Source organism: Pocillopora damicornis, chromosome 12 (genome assembly GCF_964200805.1).
Source record: "Pocillopora damicornis chromosome 12, jaPocDami1.2, whole genome shotgun sequence".
NCBI lineage: Eukaryota > Metazoa > Cnidaria > Anthozoa > Scleractinia > Pocilloporidae > Pocillopora > Pocillopora damicornis.
In genome coordinates, this window is record NC_142681.1 from 3,975,885 (window position 1) to 4,000,607 (window position 24,723).

Here is a 24,723-nt window from a genome sequence, read left to right on the forward strand (position 1 = left end):
AACAAATTGGTTACAAAAATTTATCGCTATTATTGTAAATAAATTTATATGTAAAATTTAAATCCTTTGAATCAAAACAAGAAATGTTTGAATTAAAATTTGCCTATGTCAATGTAGCGCCTTGACGTTGTTTAAAATAAATGTTTTGAAAGACATATTTTCTATGCTTTGTATTCACTGAAAGGGCAAAAACTCTATCATTGAGGCACCCAACATGTCTATGTTAAAAGTAAAAGCTTTCAAGTTTTTGTCTTTCGTCTGTCTTAAAATTTTTCTTTCTCCGTGAATCAAAATGAAGAAAATTTCGCGCTTTGTTATGGTCTTCGCCCTCCCGCACGCAAAAGTCAGACTTATTAAGAAAATAAATAATTCACGGTGCGGTATCACCTGTCTGTAGTTATCTATTTTGCACCCAATTGGCCAGAATTAAGCATACTGTACTTGCCTATTCACTTCTGCTTTTACTTTTGCGGTGTCATTGTAATTTCGAGTCAATTCACTCGCAGCAAAGTGAAAAGTTTGACTCTCTAGCCGATAAGGAGCGAATAGCAAATTGTTCGATCGCTAACAGTTACTTCTTAAGCGATATGACGGCTTTGAGTCAAGCCATTCGAAACAAACGTTGGAGACAAGCTCGATTGCTAATCGAAGCTGGCTCTGATATAAACTGGAAAGGCCAAAACAAGCGTTCTGTGATTATGGAGGTTTGTTTCCTAGACGACGAAGAGAAAGCACTCGGCTTGGCAAAGATGCTTTTAAAAAACGGAGCTGACCTGAATTTTCAGGACGAACAAGGGCTTACCACCTTGTCGTATGCGTGTATTTTGAAAAGGAAAAAACTTGTCGCTCTGTTTCTTCAGTATGTGGACTATGATTTAAACGCCGTCGATCGCGATGGAAACACGGCACTCTTTCACGCAATTACTGTTGGAGATATTTCGATTGTCAAGATGATTGTTAAGAAATTGAAATACTACGCTTTAAGTGTGGATACACAAAATAGCAAAGGAGAAACGCCGCTAATACATGCACTAAAAGTAGGGCATGCCCAGTGTGCAGATATTTTGATTGAAGATGGAAAGGCTTCGTTGGAAGTATGCGACTTGGAGCACTATAAAACTGCAGCACAATGGAAAAAAGAAATGCAGCGCAAAAGAAAACGGATTATTTCTCCTTTTTACACCGTCGAAAATAAGAAGGTGACAGAAAAATCAACACAAAAGTTGCGCAAGACTGTGAGCGCAAAAGCGATGAAAAGTTGTCTATTTCCAGACATTGTCGAGAGGAAAAAGATGAAGAAGGATCGGCCTTTAACTGCGCCTGATAGAATTATAGTTCCTGCCTTTTTTACTCCTTGTACGCCAGTGCAGGAAGATTTATTAAGACTTTATGGAATATTCAATCAACAAACCACTAGCTCATATCGCAAAGGGTATAAATTTGTCCCGAAACCGGTCAAACCTCTTCCGCCATTAGCCGAAGAAGGCACAGAAGGCATTGAAGAAAACCCCTCGGAGCAAGGTAAATCTAAAATGAACTTCTCGCAGATAAACGAGATCAACGTAAGACTTAAAGGTTTGCAAAAAGCCGTCAAAAACAGGAAGAATTCTTCTTCGCCACTGAGTAACACAAACACTGCAGGATCACCTCTAAATTCAGAAGGAAGAGTGAAATCAGGTAAAAAAAAGACTGCAAAGTTAGTACGTAAAGGAGAGAGCACGGAATCACCAGGAATAGAGATAGCCTTAGAAGCTGAAAAAAATTAACGATTTTACTGAAACGAACACAGTATCAATCTTGAACGACTTCAATAACTAAGCAGCTTTCAAAGCACATTAAAGATTGATAATAAAACGGGGCCACTGTAGACAAGGACGACTATAGCGCGAACTATTTACAAAAATAACAGTGGGAGCTAATCATACATGTATATGTTTGCAACCAGGCTTCATTTTCCTTGTTTTAACTGCGAAGATCAGTGGGAGGATAGTTGTCCTTTGATGCAAAAGGTAGAAGTCACGGTCAGTCTTCTAGGGATGCTTCGTTAAAAATCAATCACAAAAAAAAATTATAATTGCCTACAACCCTGAGGGGTATGCTGATGGTAAGGAACAAACGACAAATATAAACTATTTTTATTAGTTTCATAACAGCTGGTTGCGAAAACACATTACACCTACACCAAAAACAAACAAAAAATAAAACATATGGTCAAGTTTGCGAAGAAAATACAAGCCTTGTGATTGGCTGACGGCGGTCGATTTATATTTTCATTTATAAAAAAGACGTTCAGAAACTAAACCAAGACAAAACTGAGGTCATGTCTCTCTAACACACGGAGACATCTATCGTAAGTTTTCTGTTTCTCTAGCAACAAGCAATTTAGAGCGGTAGGAGTTACGATTTGATATAGCGTTGATAGTTCCTGACCACCGTCTCAAATTTTCGCGTACACTCTGAGAAATCAGCGCTAACGGCGAGCGACTTGTAATAGGGACAAAGCGCAAGAGAAGTAGGGAGAAAAGTTTCCCTTACTCCTTCGCGTTGAAATGCATCACTTAAAAAAGATGGCAAAAAGGAAAATTTCAAGTACGCAGGGTGTGCGACTGATAAAGAACATGGGAAAGACTTTTATTTTATATTTTGTTTATTGTCAAGAAACTAGGAATACAAATCAAATTCAAGACGTTGCCAACTTTACTTCAATGCTTGAATTACAAAAATCCTTTTTCGCCTTCAGTTCATTAACATAATCGTTCATTTTACAATCAAAAAAGGTAATAAATAAGATATCCTCTCAAATACTCTTGCGAATGTCAGCGTCAATCCCAAAGATATGAAACAGAGTGTATTTCGACGCTCTAGAAGAGCTTGTTAAAATTATGTTATTATTACTAAAGTTAACCAGTTTGGCGTTCTTTTTAATATCATGTGTAATTTTCAATAATAAATGATACAATAGTGATATTTTACATATTTGTTAATAAAAATGGTCCATTAAATGTTTTAACAAACAAGCTTCTCTCTACGAAACATTTTATAAAAATGAACGTACTTTACGACAACACCGTAAGATTCTTGTCAGTTCGCAGTTCCAAAATAACGGTCGCCAAAATTCCCTATAGAAAATGTAAAACAGAATACTTCTTGAATGTTCAGTGAAGTTGAAAGCTACTGAAAAACCTTATTATGATCCTCAACACAAACCCAGAAGGAATAATTATTTGGAATTCGAAGAAATTCATTTTGGGGGAAGTGGTTTCATTAACATGTGGTAGTTTTGAAGGCGTAGAGGGTCTCCTGTTCCAAAGGAGGTCTAGATTTCCCAGGGGTATCAATATCTTTTTCCATAACCAGCTGTCGAGCCAAACACAAGAGCCTGCTCGCGGGCTCAACAGACGGCGATAGGAGGTCTTATGGGCAGCGGTAGACCGCTTGTAGGAAATTTTGAAGGTTTGGCTATTGCGATGGCATTTTCCTACATTTTTATATGTCTATTCCAGTGAATGTGGCTTTGTTGTTACTAGGGGTTACTACAAATTTGATGAGAATTTCGGCTGCTTTTGAAACACCTTTAGAGCGCTGGACTGAATGAACCTTCAATGGCTCTACAAAGGGGCCAATAAGGTGCAGATGAATTTAAAAAACTCCTAATATCGGAATTTTTAGTCCTCCCTTCTAACTGCTGGTAATTTCCTTACAATTTAGTCTCGTATCATTAACACACCCTCAAGTTGATAATTATCTGTACCCTCGATACCGTTTTGTTTGAAAATGTATGGGTACGGTAGGGAGAATCAACAATTTGGTCAGTAAGTGTAACTCACCTATTCCAGGTATGACGTGGTATTTATCGTTCACTTCTGGGTCCACTGCTGCTGTGACTATTTTGACCTTCGGGTATGCATAAGCTATTGTATGGACACCTACAACAAAACAGTTTAACCGTCTTATTCTAAGACACAAGAACAGTCCCCTTTTGCCCCCCCCCTGGCTACTATTCTGTATAGAAATAAGGCAAATATGGTAAGTGCCCTCCAGTACCTGGATTTTGAAGAACCAGATGACTCATCAATACCGTTGTAGCCTGTGTTCGTCCACCTCACGCGACCCTAACCCTTCGCCAGTCATTTGGTAACACTACCCCTTATTGGAGCATTACATCCCAATAAAGCACGTAAACTCTCGCCTGTTTTTTACTGAATTTTTTCAAATACCAAATTTACTCGAACAAGCGCTTCCCACAAATAAGCGCCACATTTGAGACAAAAAGATTAATCAGCGCCGCAGCGTCGGTACGGCACTTATTCGAATAATTATTTTACAAGCTGCAGTGCTTCAGACACAGTTGAATATCTTGAAGGAACTAGATGTAAATCCTTTCGAATGCACAGACCCAGACGAAGAAACCGCGAACCACCCTACGATGGAGCTCGTAGACTCAGATTAAGAAGGAGACAGCGTCATCGATGTTGATGTAAAGCAGTTGAAATGTATCGAAAGAGAAGCGTCGTGAAAATTAAGAAATACCTTTGATAACTTCTGTAGACGTTCCGATAACAAAAATGTACCGTTAAATTTCTAGAAGCATTTCTCTGTCTCGTCCAATTTTTGTAATAAGCGCTGTCATTGAATAAGCCTCGCATCCTTCAGATAGTTTGCCCTTCACGTTCCCGGGTGGGGTGCCCACATGACAACTTTTTGGCACGGTAGTGTCATCTAGTCCCTCAGAACCACAAACTAAATTAGACCAAAATTGAACACACTCCATATCCGATTTGGCCAACTACGATCTCTACCTGTTTCAGTTCAGGCCTGGCTTCAAAAGGCTGTACAGAGTTTTCAGAATCCGTTGCCCGGATCTATTGAATGACCGTTTTTCGTTACATCTCTTTTTCCCCTTTTTCGTTTAAAAATGAAGAAAAGATAGAAAGTTATGTGTTAATAAGTTACACTGGTTATTAAACCTACATTATATATATTTAACAAGTTAACATACCTGATTCAGCAGTTATCAAAGACAAGAACAAAATATTCTCCTCTTTAACATCATGGTCCTGCAAGATGAGTGTTATTGATATCAGTGTATGTTTTATCGAATAATAAAAGGCCCAAGGATAAACAATCACTCCATCGTATAAAATACCAAAAATTACACCCAAATATCAAGAGACACATTCTCCATAATGTTCTCAATATATTTCCTAAGGTGCTGACAAGGAGAATTTGTTTAACAATCTAGAGCTTCGATCATTAGTGATCACTTCCCTTTTTCTCTTGTGACCTTTATGTGTAATTTTGGGGTGATATTGTAAGGAGAAATTAGATGCTGGTCACTCTCAGGGGTTAAAGGGCTAATAGGAACTAAGTCTACGCTCGAATTCCGCTGACCGTTTATCACATTCAAAAGCGAAGCCTATTGAGACATCACTGTAGTTGAGTACAGGTAAACACTCTTGTAGTTCAATATAATTCCGAATTAAAGGACACTTGGAGAAATGCATACCTCTTACTTACCGACCTCGAGATCAGTATCGTACGTTACGGACTGAGTTATTTGCGCTATTTGTGGCCTGAGCGAAAAGCGTGCTGGCCATAAATCCGAGCAAAAAAAACAACAGGTTCCGTAATTTACGGTACGGACCGAGAGAACGAGGTTAGTAAGATATTTAGGATATCTTTGGGTTCAAATAAAAGGGGAAGATTTCAATTCAAACAAACTTTTGAATTTAGCGGGATGTACAGTGAAATACGACCCGCTAAATTAACCAATCGTTGCGCACATTCTAACTGAAAGATATAATAACACAAGAGAAATACTACAGACTATTTTGCCTACGAGCAGAGAAGAATAACATGGATTGTTTGCGCCAAACTATAAAAAACCTCAATAACTTAATGCTAAACTTTAAAAGTTATGTGAGTTTCATGATCCTCAACACGTCCAAGTCTTTTTTTGGATTCCCTTTCACAGCAAATACCACTGCGTATGTAGCTTATATGTATTTAGATTACTCCTCTTACCAATAAAACTCGGATAGCCATGAGTGCTGCAAAAAGATAACAAATCTTGTAAGAGGAGTGAGCACTCTTAACCCTTAATTCCCATGATCTGATCGTTCATTCTCCCTTCTAGCTGCTACACATTTCCATGTAAATTGGTTACGAAAATTTGATAATAGATCAAGATAACAACTTCTAGCTGATAAGTTTGAGTTTTCTCACTACCTGTTTACTGGATAATGAATGGTTATTATAGGGAGAGGTTACATTTCAATCACTTCCAGGAGATAAAGGGTTAACTCTGCCAGAAATCCTCTGGCCTGTGACTGATTTGTCACTCAATATCACACTAAATGTACGCAACAAATGATTCACCAACCTGCTGCACCAGTTGCCACAGTAGCGTCCATAAGTATTACATGATCTTCACTAATGCCCTTTGGAAGACGATGATAATGAAGCTTGAAAAACGAAAAAAGAAAAAAAGAGACTTGTGTTAAAACAAAGTGAAAAAAATGGTGTCTCAATCGTGGTACAATCAAGAGTTAATGACTGGCTGTTGTAATTCATTTAGTTTTGGTTTTATAACACTCAATCCAAATGCGCGCTCTGAAACTCAATCAAAGAGCATTTAGCCTGGGAAAAGGCTAACTTGTACAAATTGCAAAACAACTAAATGATCCTTTAGACTGTCTCTTTACACCCTAACATCAGTATGAATAATCTCCATACTGCTAACTATACATTCTCTACATTCTTTAAGTGCTGACAAAGAGAATTTGTTTACAAATCAAGAGCTTCTTAAGCTGGTGATAATTTCCTTTATTCTCATAACCTAATTGTTTTTTCAGGGGTGATATTGTAAGGAGAAATTGGATGCTACTCCTCTAAGGTGTTAAATGTTACAACAAAGTGAAACCTCAAAGTAATCAATTCAATGGGTATACGACCAGCAAAAAGGTAGGCAAAAAAACAAATAGAACCACAATGGTTATAGATAGAGAGGACTGACACTAATTGCCAATGAACAACTGAAAATTTTTAAATGACTCAAAGAAGGACAAATCACGGAGAAACAGCGAAAGGAAATTTAATGTTTGTGTTACTTAGCGGCCTCACCTCAGGTTCTGATGTTATTTCATTGGTCTGAATGAGAATCTTTCCTATTCTGACATCTTTGCACAAAGACTCTAGAGCTGGCTCCATGGTTTCACCCGCCCTCAGTATTGATACACCACACAGCTACAAAGAAGCATGACAACAGTTTGTTCAGTAAATCAAGGTCTTCCCTCACTCTGGGGCACAAGCAGAGGCCTAATGGTCACCCTGCCTCTCAGGTGAGAGGTACAAGTTGGAGACCTGGCCAGGTCATTTTGTTGTGTTTTGGGGTAGGACGCTTTCCTCTCGCAATGCATCTCCCCACCCAAGAGTACAAATGGGTACTGGTGAAGTATCAGGTAAGCAACCTGTGATACACTGGCATCTCATCCAAGAGGAGTGGCAAACCTTCTAAACCATGCAACAGAGACCAGGATAAGCTAGGCTGGATAGGCCACTATGTTCAGGTGGTAAATTTTTACTCACCCCAGATGCAATAGCCTTCTGGTCAGTGCTTTGGAAACTGGGTTGAGAGGTCTGGGTTTGAAACCTGCCTAGGTCAATGTGTTGTGTTCTTGGTCAAGACACTTTACTCACAGTGCCTCTCTACACCCAGGGGTACAAATGGATACAGGCAAATTTTGGGAGATAAAGGGTTAAAAGCCTTTGACCATGACCCCTTCTCCCAAGTTAGCACCTGTTCTGGTGCTGAGAGGTTTTGTATTTAGCAAGTCCTACTGTAAACGACAATGAAACTTGCATTGCATCATAAAAGAGCAAAAGATTTTGTCTCATTTACCCTTTTCCCTGCAAATTTTCTTCCTTCATAAATTTTGCCCTCCATTGTTGTCACCACATGTTTCTAAACGAAAAAAAAAACACAAGTATATCACAACTGACATCACAAGGAGTTCATGCTAAATTAAATACACACTAACCATCTACAGTACATACTGTTGAAGGTTTAGACTGATTTTGTTTTTCTGAATAGAAGAAACTCTTACAAATTGGGGAAGTTTGCAAATACATGACATAAAGATTTGTTTACTTACAACTGACAGAAAAGCCTGATTGGGTTAATTTGTTTGCCCTACAGAATCAAGCATGCTCAGTAAAAACGCACCAAATTAAGGTAACAGCATCAAGCATGCTCAGTAAAAATGCACCAAATTAAGGTAACAGCATCAAAGCTTAACACCTCAAGACAGCAAAAATGTTCCACATACTAATTCACTGAATGTAATGATAGCTTAGCTCACCATCGAGTTCTCTACCACTCATAGGAGCTTCAGAGCAAGGAAACCAAAGGTCTGGGTTTTAATTTCTGGTGGAACTCAGGATTCCTCTTTGTCTCACACTCGTGACAAGATGAAGGAAATCTACTTACTTTGAATGGTAAGAGTGAAAGTGCATGTTCAATAAGAATTCTCATCAGCCTCTTGGAATAAAAGACAAAGTCATCTCGACTGGCCTCCTCATTCCTTAAAAAAAATTACCATTAAGATATTCAAGAAATGTGCTCGCAAGCTAAGTTATTCAAATGAATGTATCGACTCTCTGTGTCCACAAAACTCTGTTATTAGGTCTCTTTGTGACTTGCAGGTTGAAGTTTGTTTTTTTTTAACTCTACTGCTTGCTTCACAACTAGTTCTGAGTTATCAGAATTTAAAAAAATAAACTTTAAAGTGCTCTTCTATAAGCAATTCTAAAAGTCAATTTTGTGTAGTTTCATTCTTAGCTATTAAAGAGTTATCAGTTACTGTAAAAGTTTAGTGACTTGACTTGTTGTCTTGTGTTGCTGTGTTATCATTGAAGACCAAAAAATCCACAATACTAACCTAATAATTGCATGTAATCCTCTGACTTGTGGAGTACTTTCTAAAATACTCAGTGAACTAGGCAGTGGCTGTCCTTGATGGAACGACCGAAGCTGTGCTCTGTAAATCATCAGAGTACATAACAGAGGTACAACATGTCAGTTAAAAAGAAACTTAATGAAAAGATTTAAACAAAAAAGTGCGCAATTCATGACATTAAGGCCCAAAATGTACTTTGTCATCCTTTTTGTAGCAGAGCTTTTGATTTAAAGTATTCCCTATGAGCAGTTCCAAAGACTGAGTGAGCTATTTCTAAACCTTTTAACTCCCATGAGTGACCAAGACAAAATTTCTCCTTACAATATCAACCAGATAAGTGATGAGAATAAAGAAAAATGTCAATTTGGGGATAATTAGTTGATCCAATACTAAATTCTCTGAACCAACATTGCAAGAATAGCATGGTTGACAGTAAGGAGAATTACAAATTTGATCTGGGAGTTAAAGGTTTAGTAGTTTCCTAAAGAGAAATTAATCAGCCATCTCATGTTTTGTGGGTAGGTTTTTTAAAGAAACTGTTAGGCTGCTGTAGTAGTTATTATTATTAACTGAGTTGATAATGTAAATAAAGACACTTTGTTAGAGCTAATGTAAAAACTAACAAATGGTCATGTTTTCAACAACAGTGTCAAACTTACTGCATACCTGAAATTAAATCCTCTCTGAAGAGACATGCAAAACAATAAAGAGATAACAAAAATTAATGATTTTTCTAAATAAAATTTAGCATGAGTCTTAGGTGAAAATCAAAATAAACCCGAAAGCCAAATTTAACCTGTTCCAGCTGTGTTCTAACATGGCGCACAATCAGGTCAATTGCAACATTATTTTCACCACCTTGAAATTGAAAGAAAAATTTTTAATACATCTTGGCCCTCTACACCCTAACATCGGTATGCATATTCTCCATACTGTTCTCTACACATTTCCTAAAGTGCTGACTAGGAGAATTTTCTTAACAATCAAGAGCTTCTACAATTGGTGATCATTTCCTTTATTTTTGTGATCTTGATGTGTAATTAAGGGGTGATACTGTAAGAAGGAACCACATGCTTAGGATGCAAGGGTTTAAAGGAAAAGTAACTGTTTTTTTGTTTGAAAAAGTATTGTTTAAAATTTAGTCTGCTTGATGAAAATGTCTTAAGAAAACTATCAAGAGGACTTTCATGATGGCAAATTCAAAGAAAATTTCTCATAAAACATACACACCTCTTGGGACAACAATGTCTGCATAAACAACTGTTGGTGCTATGTATTGATCAAAGGCCTGAATAAGGAATAATACAAAAGATGTGAAAATGAAGGAAGGTGACAAACAATAAGCACTTTTTAGCTTCTGCAGAAAAAGTCAACAAATTCAACAAAATCTCACTCTACAAAAGAGCAAAGAAAAGGAGCTGGCAAACTGTGAGGGGCACACTGAAAAAATGATGGAGTTGAGCTGCTCAATCACAGATTCAAATGGTTAGGGGAGAGAAACTTAAATGCAGCAGATATCATCCTGAAGGGACTAAGAAGTAATCCTGAAGGGATTGATAAATAACCCTGAATGGACAGAGAAGCTTTTACTTTCTCCATACTTGAAAAAGTTGTGGGAATATGTTACAAGAGTCTAGCAACTGCATATCAAAAGGTTCATGGCTCATGGCTCAGGGCCCTTAGCCATTAACAAAGATACCTCTGAAGAACTGCACTGAACTACTTCTACACGTAAATAATACATATATATTCTTAATTACTCCTACAGGAAGTTCAAATTAAATGTTGGAATACTGTAGTCTGCCAAATACAGGTACATACAGGTTTCACAAAAGTGTTGTATAGCTGCAAGACACCAACAAGGTCCCTTTCTCGTTCAGAGATGTCTCTTTTCAGCCTGGAGAATTGGACATGTTTGAAAAATTATTTAGAAAGTATATATTAAGCAAACAATTTTTTTCCTCTTTTTTTTTCCCTTCAACTTGATGCGTTAACCCTACACATTCTAGCATTAGTATTCATAATCTCCATGCTGCTCTCTTTACAATTCCTATGGTACTGATTGATTAACAAATCAGACTCCCCCTTCATGGTCACCTGTTAATCACTATGATTTTGGTAATCACTATAATTACAGACCGAAATGGACTCCACTCAGTCTTATTATTGATTCAACTTTTTTTTTTTTAACAAATAACTGGAAAAGTCTTAACTTACCGTCTTGCCAAGCGAACATCAGGATCAGCATCAACAAAAACCTTCATATCCATCAACTAAAAAGAGTTAAACATTCAAGAACACAAGTATGATATTCTAAACCAAAACCAAAGTGATGTTTTCACAAAAGGTAGGATAAGTGAGCTTTATGGCTTACATCTCGCAAATCCTTATATGCAAAGGCCATGATTCCTTCAAAGATGATGACATTTGCACCATATATATTAGTCTGCAAGAAAAGGAGAAATGAAACAACATTGTGTAAGAGACTCATTTTTCCATGGTATGTCACGCTGAGAGAAGTATCTTTACTTTCCCTTTTACACTCTAACATCAGTATGCATATTCTCCAAACAGTTCTCAGTACATTTCTTAAGCTGCTGACAAGGAGAATTTGTTTAATAAACAAGAGCTTCTTTAGTTTGTGATCAATTCCCTTGTTCTTGTGACCTTAATGTTTGATTCAGGGGCGATAGTCACTCAACAGGGCCCAAAATACACTAACATACACTGGCATTAAAACTTAAAAGTTATTCTACATGTATATAAGGAACATTAAAAATTATTGAACAGTTCCTGTTAGTGATAAGCAGAATAATTATTTCCTAAATCCAATCTAAGGCAAATCATTGACAGTGACTACCAGTAATCTTGATACTTGGCAAAAGCCAGGTGCTTTTCTTTTTTTTTTTTTAATTATCTTTACCAATTTCTCTTTCAAAGCTCAGGGAAGCAATGTTTTACTTCGCACAGAACACCTTAGACACAGTAGACATTGGCACAACATTATTTGAAGAAAACCCTGGCCAGACCTTGTTGAGCACAAGCAATCATATTTGCAAGCAGTTATTTGATGGGATTTTAGCCAAAGAAAAAGAAAAAAAAAGGTGTCAAGTGATGACTGAATTTATGCTTTACCCTCTAAACCCTAAGAATGACCAGCATATAATTTCACCTTAAAGTAATATTACTAAATCATTCATTGAGATCCTGAGAATAAAAGAACTGGTCACAAAACCTAAGCAGTTTTGATCAATAACCAAATTCTCCTTGTCAGTACAAAAGTGAATATATAGAGAGGAGTAAGGAGAAAATAGATACTAATTTCAGCATGTAAAGGGTTAAAATACTAAGAAACATTGAGGTATAGGCACCATACCATCTGTTCCTGTCTGCCATGAGTTTTGAAGTCATAAATGGGCACCTAAATGGGAAAGGTTAGAAAATGCTTAAAGCAAAATTTCCATGTATTATCTTAGGGCATGATGCCTTAACATGCATTAAACAATAAGTGATCAATGGACTAACTGATGTAACTTCCCTGAAAATGAGTTGGAACAGAAATTCAAGTGTAAGGCTTGGCTGACCAGCCACCAAGCTCTTTCACCCTACATCTTTCCCTCACAAAAGCAAAACTGCTTTAAAAAATTCAGTACCAGGTTGATAAATTGCAAAAATATATGTATATTAAGTGCATGCAGTATATGCAATGTAATTGCAAATACATGTAGCAAGAGAAATTTACAAACTCAGTAATTGTAACTGTTAGCAGTATTTCGCATGTCAACCAACATACATGTACATGTACCTGAACACTCTTTCCTTCTTTCAACTTCTTTAAGACACTTGCAGCCAGGTCAGCATCAAATGAATCTTAAGGTACACAAAAATACGACTAAAAAATACTCAACTAACAGTTCTGTAATGCAAACATAATTTAAGAAAACCAAAACTCATAACAATTCTGACAGTCTCCATAATCTCATCTTCATCATACACCAAAGCAACCCAATAAAGAGTTAGGGTTGCATTGCTTTTGGCAAGTTTCTGCAGTTCTGCATGCATGCATTTCCTGAACCTTGCTGCTGTCTTGTCAGCTACTGACTCATTACTGCCAGAGCTAATATCCCAGTTATAATTACATGAAGTGCCTTGGAGCACTACTTCTAATCCATTCTGACAATTTCCTGAAGAAGAAAGGTACCATGAAAGTAAAGCAACTTGCACTGGAAGATGACACAATGATCCAACTGACACCCAGACCTTTCAACCTGACCAACCTGCTAAAGAAAACTTTGAAGAAGGTACTCATTTGGGTATGACCATAACAAAATCCTTCTTTCATCAACCTTACCTGGATGATCAAAGTTGTACTCATTCCTTAGTGCTGCCTTATGTTGTTCTGGAGTCAGTACCTGCAACAATTAGTAAATCTATCTCGGCCAAGGATTCTTGATGCTTTTAAGCTTAATTAATGACACAGAAATACTTCAAAAAGTTCCTCAGCTACTTCTATAAAAGGTTTTAGATGTAAAATCCCCTCCATACCAGAAATTTACTATGAATCTGAAGCAACCTCTGTGTTCTACCAATTTTGCAATCCTTACTTACAGCTCACCTTATAGAAGGAATCAAGTGAGAGCATGCTGACCCATGGAACTCCAAGTTGTTCAATGATCTTGTTGGCAACAGTGGTTTTTCCCGAAGCACTGCCACCACACAAACCTGATATTCAAGATTGCTATGGTCAAATTTACAAAAATGTAGCATTGAGCAGAAAGGATGCCTATGGCTATATCATTGAACAGCCACCAGTAATATAACTTTGACAGAGATCTGCCAATCATATCAAATTTAGTTACAATTACAGTAAACTAGCTATTCTCTACCTTAACCCTTCAACTCCAAGAAGTAATTAACATGTAACTTCTCCTTATCATATCCATACATTATACCACAAAAGGGTTATGAGAATTCTCAAACTTATCAGGTTGAAGTTTTTGTCTTAATACAACACCAACTTCTCAGAACTAATTCACATGGAAATGTGTAGCAACTGGAGGGAAGAATTAACGATCAGATCTTGGGAGTTAGAGGGTTACGCATTTTTGTAAGCCTGGCTTCCTTTCAGATTGAAATTCAAATGCATGTACTTTGTCCATTTGTTTACCCCAATATCCACAATTTTGATGTAAAATTTTGCAAGTTTCTTTCTCATGCTTTTGTCCAAGACAAGTGTATGAGGATGAGGTTGAAGAAATTTCTGCAACATAAAATTTACAACTGCAACAACTTTACCTATGACAAATGGTTCTTTAAGCTGTCCTTGGAGATTGTACCATGGAGGGCGACCTAAGAGAAAATAGATGCACATTTTTCATCCCTTAATTTTTTGTTTTCCATTCAACACTTTTGCTCACATGCCAAATCATCTTACAAACAAGATAGCAATAAGGTTACCACCCAAGGTTAATATATGAACTTCGTGATGGCCTAGCTCACTGTACAGTCTCTGTGGCTCATTGGTAGAGCATTGGAGTGCATAATCTGAAGGTCTGAGGTTTCATTCTTCAGACAGACTCCAGAATTTTTTTTTTGTCCCACACTCATGACAAGACAGAAAACATCTTTCTCTAAGTTTAGCACCCTTACTCAAAACCTGAAGGCAGGCTTTGGAAAATCAGGTAAGATGCAACATTTTTTGTTCCTTTTTTAACCCATTTATTTTGTTTCCTGCTTTTTTTCCAATCATTTCTTTTTTGTTTTGTTTTTTTTAATGCTATGTACAGTTGGTAATTGTTCTTGTTGGCCTATTTTTGTTGATGTTATTGTTTTTGTTTTCTTTTTTTCTTTCAGAGTTGCAATACAATCATTATGTTCTGCAAAACATTTGGCTTGGGCCCAGTGGCCATCCAGCTGGAGCCTGGCTTCTGTAGCATAAAGTGACTAGGAGTTTTGCCCCTTCCCAGGTGGAGATGTCAATCTATTGCAGGTTACCTCCCTGAATTTTGTAGGGCTTCCCTGGCAGTTTTCTAGCAGGGTGGAGAGAGGTACTGTGCATGTGAAGTGTCTTGACCAAGAGTATAACACAATGACCTGGCCAGATCTCAAACATGAACCTCTCAATCTGGAGTCTAGTGCATTGACTAATAGGTAGCTACATCTCCCACAATATTCATTGAGCAATTATTTGGATGTTGAGCCTATAGATCTAAGATTTTGTCGCTAGTTGAAAACCTTATTGGAATCCATCCATCAATTGCTTATGACTTTAATCATTTTTTAACTTTCTATATAAAATCAAAAATTTGACGAGAAAGAGGTTCATCACCCAATACCAAGGGAGTGTCTCAAAAACTATTTGTTTGTTCAAATTTAATGCAAATTTATCTGAGTCACTCTGAATAATATGTATGAGTGTAAAGTAGCTAATGAGCTTAATTACTCAGTGCTAAATTTGAACAGCTGGTAATTGTCATGCAAAAGGGGAAATATTTGTTTATAACAGGTGTCCGTATCAAAAACTTCCATCAAACTAGGATAATCTTTAGAGGTAACCTATGAATTAAGCTTGAAATCACAAATTTGACGAAGAAATCTCATTGAGCTTTCAAAGGGAAGAAGCTACTCATACCTGAAATCTAATGCTACAGGTAGTTTGCCAAGAATTTGACACTTCTTAAAATAAACAGATCACTTTGTTATGCCAAAAATAGCTAATATATATCACACAGTTGTATCATCTTTCAGCATTCATTACTCTGACCCAAGATAAAATTAACAGCTATTTTATGCTTGACAAAATATAATATAATAATTCAAATATCAAAGTATAATGAAGTGAGTTAAGAGATAGCGTGTTTAAGGCCTTATTCAATGGAAATGCTCACATAGTACTGAGAGTAATGTAATTACATGGAGTACTGTAATAAACCATGTAAAATTATCTATCTTTGCAAAATTCCCCCAGTTATCCTTTATTTGGCTTGTGCGATATAATTCTTACCAGTCAAAGTATACAAAGGCATAACAGGACACTGGGCTTAAATATTCACTTTTGAGTAAACTTAAATCAATAAGCAATAGCCAAAAATAACATTTTTGTCACTAGGGAAAACGAGAGGAGGACACTTTGTTCAATATTACAAGATATACTTTAATACTGTTGGCAACACTATTGAAAATCTCATTTGCTATTTTTAGGAGATGAAAATAAATTGAAAAGGCATCAGTAAAACTCCATGTATATATCGAAGTAACTTTAACTTTAGACCATAGTTATAAAGTAATAAAAAGATTACCCTTTCTTATACAACTGCCAAACAAAGTTTGTGAAATTAGAGACTTAAACTCAAAAAACTTCTGCTTCCACTTGCCTTTGCAAATAAAATGGTCACAGCATGAGGTGCAACATTGGCCGCTAGTATGCAAATACAGCACATTAGAAAAGAACTTTTAGGGTGAGCTTAAAGTCTGAGAAATGATTTATATACAGGTACACTGATGGTATGATGGTGATAGTCACAGGCTATAGTATGCAAGGACTCACAACATCTGCGAGCTTCACATCTGAGGCAAGGGGATCATATGCTTATGGAGAATAACACATGGTTCCCTAAGAGTGACTGGCTTTGAATTTCTCCCTTCAGTACCATCCTTCAATCCAAACATTAAGGTCATTAGAATAAAGGAAATAAATGAAGATCACAAATATAGGAAGCTCCTGGTTGTCGCACAAATTCTCCTTGTCAGTACCATAAAAAATATAATGCTAGAGTGTAAAGGATTAAGATATCTAGTAACAAAAGAGTTCTGTGAATCAACACTAAGAAAGTAACCAGGTGTGAATAAGGAATAACTCAGAACATGGAAATTAAGCCCAAGAATTTTGCACAAAGCTCAGAAATGATCCTTTAAGAACACCCAAGTAGCATCTGCCTATTGATACCATAATTCAAGTTAAATTATTGCAAGGTGTTTGTGGATGACACATGGTTGATTAAGACTTATTTATGGCTCTGAACATTTTCAAGCATATGACAAAATCTAATCTGTAGCACATGACATTCACACGACTCAAGACAAAAGAAAGATAAAACCTAAAATACCTTTACATAATATGAATTAATTTAGGGTATTTGCAATAAATTAACCGTGTACGCACACGAGAAAAGCGTTTGCAGTAGCTACTAATACTAACAACAGTATGCAAGATCTCCAAACTTTCGTTGATCGTCTAAGAGGTTTTAAGGTAAGTACAAGTTGCTCTTTAGAGTTTAGATTGAAAACTTTCATAAGCAAACAAGTAACGTTAAACAAAATATAAATAAGCATTAACAGAAAGCGGTAGGAGTCAAAAGGAACCACTCGCTAGATTTACAGTGAGCACATTGGATCGGATTGGGCAGATCGATGGCGTTACGAACCAGCTCGCCATAGCTTTTCTCAACAGCTGCCAAAATGGCAATTAAGTTTCCTTTATTTCTGGATTGGCTGATCGAGTATCGCGTAAAGAACAATTCAAAACTTACCTGCGGTATAAATAGTCCTGTTTGACTGACGGAATACAACATTATCGGGTTTGGCTTTCGAAGGAGAACTGGGAGTCTGAGGTGGCGCTTCATTAATACTATCAGAAATCGAATGGGAAGATAAGAATACAGAAAAACCATAGAAATATAACATTTCTTTTGCAAATTTACCTTTCACAGCTTCCTGAGCTGTCTTCATCGGGAGAAATTGGTTGTAAATCGAGTGTCAACTCACATGGCTTTTCAGACTTTGCCGCCATGTTTGTTGCTGCGTAATGATTCGACGCATATCATTTTAATTTTGACCGCTGTACCATAACATTTACTGCAGGCTCAGTTTCTCCTGTCAAATTTTCAATTTTTTTTTGTGGCGAAGAAAAAAAACTTAGGATCGTGTAATTGTAAGGCTCAAAAATTACTATCCAAGTTCCGCTTTTATCCGCCTACAAAAATGCTCTTAACATTATCAGGGCAATTGCTTTTTTTCATAAAGTAGTTTGGATTGTCTCAGTCTTTCGCAAACACAACTGAGTAAATTTCGACCTCAAGAACAATACTCAACTTCAGCTTTCTCCTAGACACCGAGAATTTGAGTTCACACGCCGAAATTAGGATGGAAAATTAAAATTTCAATTTCGTTTCCTTAATTTCTTTCCGTGATATGACCACCTTTTTAAAACAAACATTTGCGACCATTTACAAGTCAGGGCGTTCAATGAGATGTAAATTGCAACCTAGTGTTTTGATTTTGTTCCTTCTGGTACCTACCGTATCGATTGAAACCAACTTGTAAAACGAAAACAGAGCAGTTGATTCGAAATTCAAGTCTTTCCCTACAGATGCTATTGAAATTTCCTATTTTCAGCGTTTGGTAATAGGCTAAATTTATCCATTTTATTCTGGAATATTTTTTTCTCCGGATTATTATTTTTTTTACTGACTCACTTAGTCGACTGACAGGTGAAATGTATTCCAACGGATTTCAGAAGAACAATTAACACTTCTAAAGCAGCAATTTCTCGCGGAAAACGATTCGCTTTTTAAGACCTTTCAGACCTTTAACAAAAGTCGCATAAAAATACCAGACATTGAATTTCATAGTGAAGAGGCTAAAAGATCTCGGTTTTTGGATAATAGGTCGCTTTATTAGCTAGTAACAAGTGAAATTTTAATTGCCATTGTTCATGGAACTTTCGGTCGCTTGGAATTGGAAAGAGAAAGAAGGATCTAAGCCAACTTAAACTCAAAGTGCCCTATATTGTATTCACGCAGGAAAAAATAAGCCCATAGATTGTTTTTATGGCCGAGATTTGAGATCTTTGAACTATATTTTTAAGTGACCCAAGTTAAATGCATAGCAAGTTTAGAGAGGCTCAAACGTAGTGCGTAGGTGGTTCCTTGGTGACGCTGGTAATGACATAGCCTGCGGGGTGCTATATTCTATTGGAATAGGCTCGTCCGCCCGAATATCACATCCAAATAGGCTGTTTTATCTTGAAACCATAAAGGCAAAAAGGAAATCTAATATGTGATCAGGAAACTAAAATGATGTTATTCCTATAATTCTTTTCCCATCGCTTAATTTGACAAGCTCGTGTTTATTCAGCGTTTGACAGCTCGTAGATTCTTTATTCCAATCTTGATACAGGGATGACTGAGCTGCATTGTTCCCAAACAATATTAGAACTCAGAGAATGCGGCTTTCAAATTGGAACAATACATGCGTCGATGTGACGAGAGTAACTCCGGTAACCTTAGAAGGAATTAGATACTTATGCTATTTAAGGCAAAAAACAACCGCGATAAAAAGTGTCCTCGAAAGGAAAAAAACCCGAAATTCAAATCAGTAAACTAGCTTGAAGTCAAAACAAACTTTTACAGACCTTGTTTTATTCTTTACCCTTCACTGAACTTTCTAACAACTTATCCCTGCGGTTTCTAATTTGGTTTTAGTTAGAATATAATAGCCCACAGCCGTTTCTTAATTTTCAAAAACTGAATATCTATCTATTCCAATATAGAAGATTGGAAAGCGAACCCTCTAAAGTAAGGGTTCTCTGGCCAATCATGGTAAACCGATTGTGACCGAGACGCTTCATTTACAACGAAAATTTCATTTTCGTTCAAGCTTTGAGATCTCTTATGTTTGTTTTGGTGAAATGAAACAAACCTTTGATAATAGACTTGCGAAAGGGCAGTCAAAATTGGTGTTAGGTTCTGAAACCTGAAGTAAATAAAATCACCGTCTATCTTGGTTCCACGTGGAAAATTTTCCCATTTGTCCACAGGAACCAATGAAATTTGAGCGCAATTTAAATAGAGTGTCACTCTGAACCAATCGCGTGCCGTTATTATACTGTAAATTACACAAACACAAGGCAACGCACTGCTGCACACACGCTTTCATCTGTCATTAGTGTCAAAGTCTCTTCGCTGTTGCAGGTTTCGCAAACACTGCTTGCTTCAAATTCTACGCCTTGAACCTATTCCGTGTAAACCTTGGACAACATTGGGACTTGTTTCACCGAAAAGACATGGCTCCCCATACGGGCAAGGCGACGAGAAACAAGCGTTACCGTAAGTTACGGAAGCCGGTTTAAATGAATGTCATTTTGCAAGTAAACCATCCAAGTGCGCAACGCCTCTCTGAATGAATGAGTTGTGCTTTTGACAGTGTTGACTTCATGTTTGTCGGGGGAAAGTGTTGCTTGGAATATCATTCTCTCTTCGTATCTAAAGCTTACCAAATGTTTAAAACACGATTATAGTATTTTTTGCACGGAGGGAATAACTATTACTAGACTAGACATGTCTCGTGATTTCACCGTCCGTTCGCTGCCGATGACAGTTGAAGTAGTTCATAAGATCAATACATGTCTTGCTACAACACTCGCACAGTCGCGTTTATCCCATGTCAGTCGCTTGACTCTCAAACCCTGACCGGTTAGAAACTCGTGCTTTTCTTTACAATGTTTCTAACAATTCATTATCCTCTCCCGCAGTGGATGAGAACGTGGAAAATATGAGGGAAGAAAGTGAAAGGGTACTTCGCGCATCACGTGTCACAGCTAGCCCACCGCCCAAGAGAAGAAGAGGGAACCTTCCGAAAGATTCCGTCAATGTTTTGCGGATGTGGCTATGGGAGCACAGATTTAATGCATACCCTTCGGAGGCAGAGAAACAGTACCTATCAAAAGCTGCCAACTTGTCAGTGCTTCAAGTTTGCAACTGGTTCATCAACGCGCGTAGGCGAATACTGCCGGAGATGATTCGACGTGAAGGACGCGACCCTAGCAATTATACCATCACGCGAAGAGCGAATGTCAAAAATCCGTCGCCTAACAGCTTGTATCAACGAAATTTATCGCCTAGTCCCGAGCCACACTTCGAAAAAGACTTTACTAGGCACGATCAGGAGTCTTATATCTGCGAGTATCGAGGACAGTTCGAATACGTGGGGTGTAGTAGTCCTTCATCGCAAGGACAACCGGAGGACTGCGACAGTGAAATGCCGGCAAATGAACATCACACTGCACAAACTCTGGATGCTTTCAGTAGTATCAATTTATTAGTGGAGGTCGCGTTAAACATGGACGAATTTCGTAAACAGGGTAAAAATTGCTTTCAAAAGGTAGCTTCTTTGTCATGCTAACTTTGAGGCAATTTGAAATTTATATCGCATGTAGACTTTGTGTTGTGGCATTGTACCTGGGAATCCTTTGTGCATTGTAATGAATAATAGATCGTTGGCCGGGAGCGACCTGACTTGTTGCGTTACCTGCGATCGAATAATAGTTTCACTTGCAAGACGCGTTTGGTCCGCTCTCGGTTTTGCCATTCGAGCCATTCGAACGCCTCGCGCGCGCGATCATTAGGAGTCGATCCGTGTTTTGCGCGCGTCGGTTGTCTGCGGATTAGAACACAAGTATCGCGAAATTTAACAAGTCAGAGATTATGTAGATGCGTTCATTGTTTTGCCAAACGCTGTGTAAATAGAATTCTGAACTGACGTTATGACAGACGGAGTGTGTCAAATCAGCGAACTCCCCGCCGGAGACTTGAAAGAGAACAACCCGCTTCTGAAATTAATTTGTCATTTGTTTCCAATTTTCTGTTGCGGCTCAGTCAAGCCGGCTTTGACGCATACTCCGAAATTAAAACTCGAATTCTTCACCTAAGCCCTTGTTGTGTTGTAGTCTCTTGAGCGTGTTTTGTTTAGTGGTAATTTCGTCATTTAATCCTCAAGTGTAATGTTCCACTGGTTCCCGTATATACCCTGTCTGCGATATGTAAAGCCTCACGGCTTATATTAGCGATCAGTATCTGAGGCCCTCCCCTTATCACACCGGAATATCGCAATCACATCTTTCAGTAATCACCCAGAAACTCTCTGGAAAACAGAGAACTGAATAAAGCTATATTCATGTAAATTTTGAAAAGACATTTAATCTGACAACAAGATCAAATTTGCAGATCTATTTATTGGATAGTCTTCTCTGAAGATTAGAAACAAGGAGCACATGACTTCTTTTCCGGTAAAGAAAAAGAGAGTCCTATAAAAGGAGAAAAATTACCTCTGAAGACTTATTATTACATGACCAACGTGTAAATATTTTTTTTAAGGGATTTATTAAAACGGAAACTCTCGCCACATCCGGGTGAGAATCTCAGTAGGATTTTTGACAGACCACCAGAATTTTTTAGTGAACGTCAACCTGTCTAAGGTAACGCTATTTGCTGATCTTTCCTTCAAAACAGAGATTAAACTTCAGTCTTGAGAGAGATTTTCTGGGTTCTTGTGGGCATATTTCATTTTTATTATTTTTGTTTGATTAAAGGTTCTATTTCACTCCTTACAGATTTGTTCCGGGCATTCTAAAGCCCTATAAAAACAACCTGTCAAAGCAGCTGAAAAAAGTGTAAAACGGCTGGTGTGTTTAGATCGATTTACGCAATTTCATTCACGATAGAGTTTTGGTGAACTTGATTCTCGAGAGGGTTTCTTGTCAACTGGCGAAAAGTCCTCAGACAGCGTGCAGTATACTTTAAGTATTTGTGTAGATAGATAGTGCGATTTATTTCACTGAAAATCGAATTTTATCGTCTACAGGTAGAGCTGTGTGAGAGAGCAGGTCTGTTTGGAGACAAAGAAACAAAAGAATTTACAAGTGATCTTTCATAAACAATTCCACTTCAACTATCAAGTTTTCATAAAGAAAGATGAGAATATTGCTGTCGTTCATAAGCGGCCCTAAGAGCGGTTTCAGTGATGACTAGAAAATTTCCACATTTCCTTTGAGATAAGGGTTAAGAGGTGATAGCCAAAGAAGACCCTTATATAGTGGTGAAACAGATCAAAGAAGGCTCTAGTAGTTAGTTGGTTAGCATATGATTGACGCAGAGTGACGATGATGAGCCAAGAAACATGATATAAGGAGCAACCGATAGCTTTTGATATTCTTTACGTAAAATCTGACTGAAATGCTGTCAAGCGAAAATTAAGTGAAACAACTGTGCTCGGGAAAATATCGGAAAAGAATTTTACTCGCCAAAAATGTGTCTGTAAAGCTATTAGAAGCTTATATTAATAAAGCATAACAATTCTTTTGTTCCGTTCAAGACGACTGGAACAATTATGTTGTGAGGTGCAAAATTTGGTTTCTTGGAGACAGCAACACTTTTCAAAAATCCCACTTTCTCTCACTCTGGGAGCTCTTGTTCAACTTAAAACTAGTTCAAAACCAATACTGAGATATATATCATAATACGGTTATGGTTTTAGATAAAAATACAGAACATTTGGCTACTTTTCACCTACGATCGAAAAGGCACGAAGAAAAAAAAATCGGCTTAGGGGTCAAAAATCATTTTCGACAAGTAGAGTAGGATTCGATTTTATTTCTCAGTTACTGAAAAAATTTTTGTTATAGTTCCATCCACTTGACGCACCTGAAAACCTTTTTTTCATCGCATCTTATAACTTAGTGTTCAACCTATGAAGCCAGACGCATGGTTTTGCCACTCGACTCAATTTTGACAGCCAACATTGATCTTTGAGAGAGATTCATATTTTGAAGTAGTGTTTTTTGCTCTTTACATTAATTTTGCACAATGACTTTGGTTCACAGTTGAGCAAGCGACCAACTGACTAGTTTTGAAAATTCGTGTGTAAATGTAAACGTTCACTGCTTTCACTCGGACTGTCAACTGACACATGCTGTCATTGCATTTGTCAAATTTTTCTTGAAAGTAATTTAGGCTCAAGCCCATATCCCATGAACTTCCTAGTAAGAAACACAGGAAAATCTTATAAAATTTCTCTCTTTTGCGACAAAGCAGAACTGAAAAGCTAAAATTTAACAACGAGAAAACGTGAAAATACCAAATTCAAATCAATATACGACCAGAAAAGAGCTCATTGTCTTGTCTAATTAAAAACAATAAAGTTGACATATGCAAATAACATTTAAATTTGTCAGCTTAACAGCTAATGCGAGCATTTTCACAAAAGGTTCCCAACTTGCAAGGTAAATCGCTGCTTTTTGGCATATGGGCGTTAAATGTTGCAAAACTGAAAGGCTTTAAAACGAACTGAAGCTGATTGGAAGCGCGCCGAGGCCATGAAAAGTAAGACATTTTCAGACTGGTTATTGCAGTATTCATGTTTCTATATCATGAATTGTTATGATCGTGTAAATTCAAAATAAATGGTTCCTGTCACGTTCCGAAATAAGAACAGTATCACAGCTCAATATTGTAATATTTCACATAAATTCCTTCTAAATTGGCCCGTAAAGGTCAGTTCTCACAAATGTAAATAATCCTATTTCCCAATCTGTAAACCCTTTCGCAGCTGCTTAAACGAAAAATCTGGAAGAGCATTTGACAAACTCTCAGTATCGCACGAGAGAGAAAACAACATGAAAAATTGCTTTAACTAAATCAATAACAATCACGCTTGTGTCGTCTCGTTGTCATAGTCCATATCAAAGGAGAAATTGAAACACCACATGACGATGAACAAAATCTTCCTTGTTCCGTTTTCAACCATGTTGATATTCATAACATGACTTTTGATGAGAAGTTATAAACGAAAATTTTCTTGCTTTTTCGGTGAAAGCTCTGCTGAAGATTTCGAACAAACTTAAATTTCCTGCACCTTAGAGACGTTGTAATATATAAATTATTTCACAACAAACTTTCCAGTTGGCTTTCGTAAAGTAAATTGGGTTAAACAC

General features: G+C 37.3%; 3 protein-coding genes across 6 annotated transcripts; 2 read left to right on the forward strand and 1 right to left on the reverse strand.

Annotated features, from left to right (window-relative positions):
- The first annotated feature begins 438 nt into the window (after positions 1 to 438).
- Positions 439 to 3,014, forward strand: LOC113684568 (uncharacterized). Its single transcript, XM_027201969.2, has one exon. The coding sequence runs from the start codon at positions 588 to 590 to the stop codon at positions 1,764 to 1,766; it is 1,179 nt and encodes a 392-aa protein (XP_027057770.2). The 5' UTR covers positions 439 to 587; the 3' UTR covers positions 1,767 to 3,014.
- Positions 2,630 to 17,945, reverse strand: LOC113684578 (uridine-cytidine kinase-like 1). Of its 4 annotated transcripts, none has more exons than XR_016181876.1 (23): positions 17,657 to 17,945; positions 17,486 to 17,583; positions 14,253 to 14,306; positions 13,573 to 13,679; positions 13,309 to 13,369; positions 12,763 to 12,827; positions 12,334 to 12,378; positions 11,332 to 11,403; positions 11,175 to 11,230; positions 10,779 to 10,854; positions 10,188 to 10,245; positions 9,754 to 9,815; positions 9,624 to 9,640; positions 8,940 to 9,038; positions 8,489 to 8,582; positions 7,901 to 7,963; positions 7,123 to 7,245; positions 6,383 to 6,464; positions 6,025 to 6,050; positions 5,000 to 5,057; positions 4,800 to 4,900; positions 3,828 to 3,926; positions 2,630 to 3,119 (listed from the first exon to the last, which is right to left on the reverse strand). XR_016181876.1 is itself a non-coding variant. In XM_089190123.1 (23 exons), exons 5-23 carry the CDS (start codon positions 13,597 to 13,599, stop codon positions 3,082 to 3,084), a joined length of 1,221 nt encoding a protein of 406 aa, XP_089046249.1. In that variant the 5' UTR covers positions 13,600 to 13,679; positions 14,253 to 14,306; positions 16,331 to 16,374; positions 17,486 to 17,583; positions 17,657 to 17,757; the 3' UTR covers positions 2,630 to 3,081. The 4 variants fall into 4 exon arrangements, 2 of the variants coding, with proteins under 2 accessions (XP_089046249.1, XP_089046248.1); XM_089190123.1 differs by lacking the exon at positions 4,800 to 4,900 and adding an exon at positions 16,331 to 16,374 and having other exon boundaries at positions 17,657 to 17,757; XM_089190122.1 differs by lacking the exon at positions 4,800 to 4,900.
- Positions 17,067 to 21,663, forward strand: LOC113684593 (uncharacterized). Its single transcript, XM_027201998.2, has 3 exons — positions 17,067 to 17,205; positions 19,928 to 20,062; positions 20,488 to 21,663. The coding sequence occupies exons 2-3, from the start codon at positions 20,020 to 20,022 to the stop codon at positions 21,135 to 21,137; spliced, it is 693 nt and encodes a 230-aa protein (XP_027057799.2). The 5' UTR covers positions 17,067 to 17,205; positions 19,928 to 20,019; the 3' UTR covers positions 21,138 to 21,663.
- The last annotated feature ends 3,060 nt before the right edge of the window (positions 21,664 to 24,723 follow it).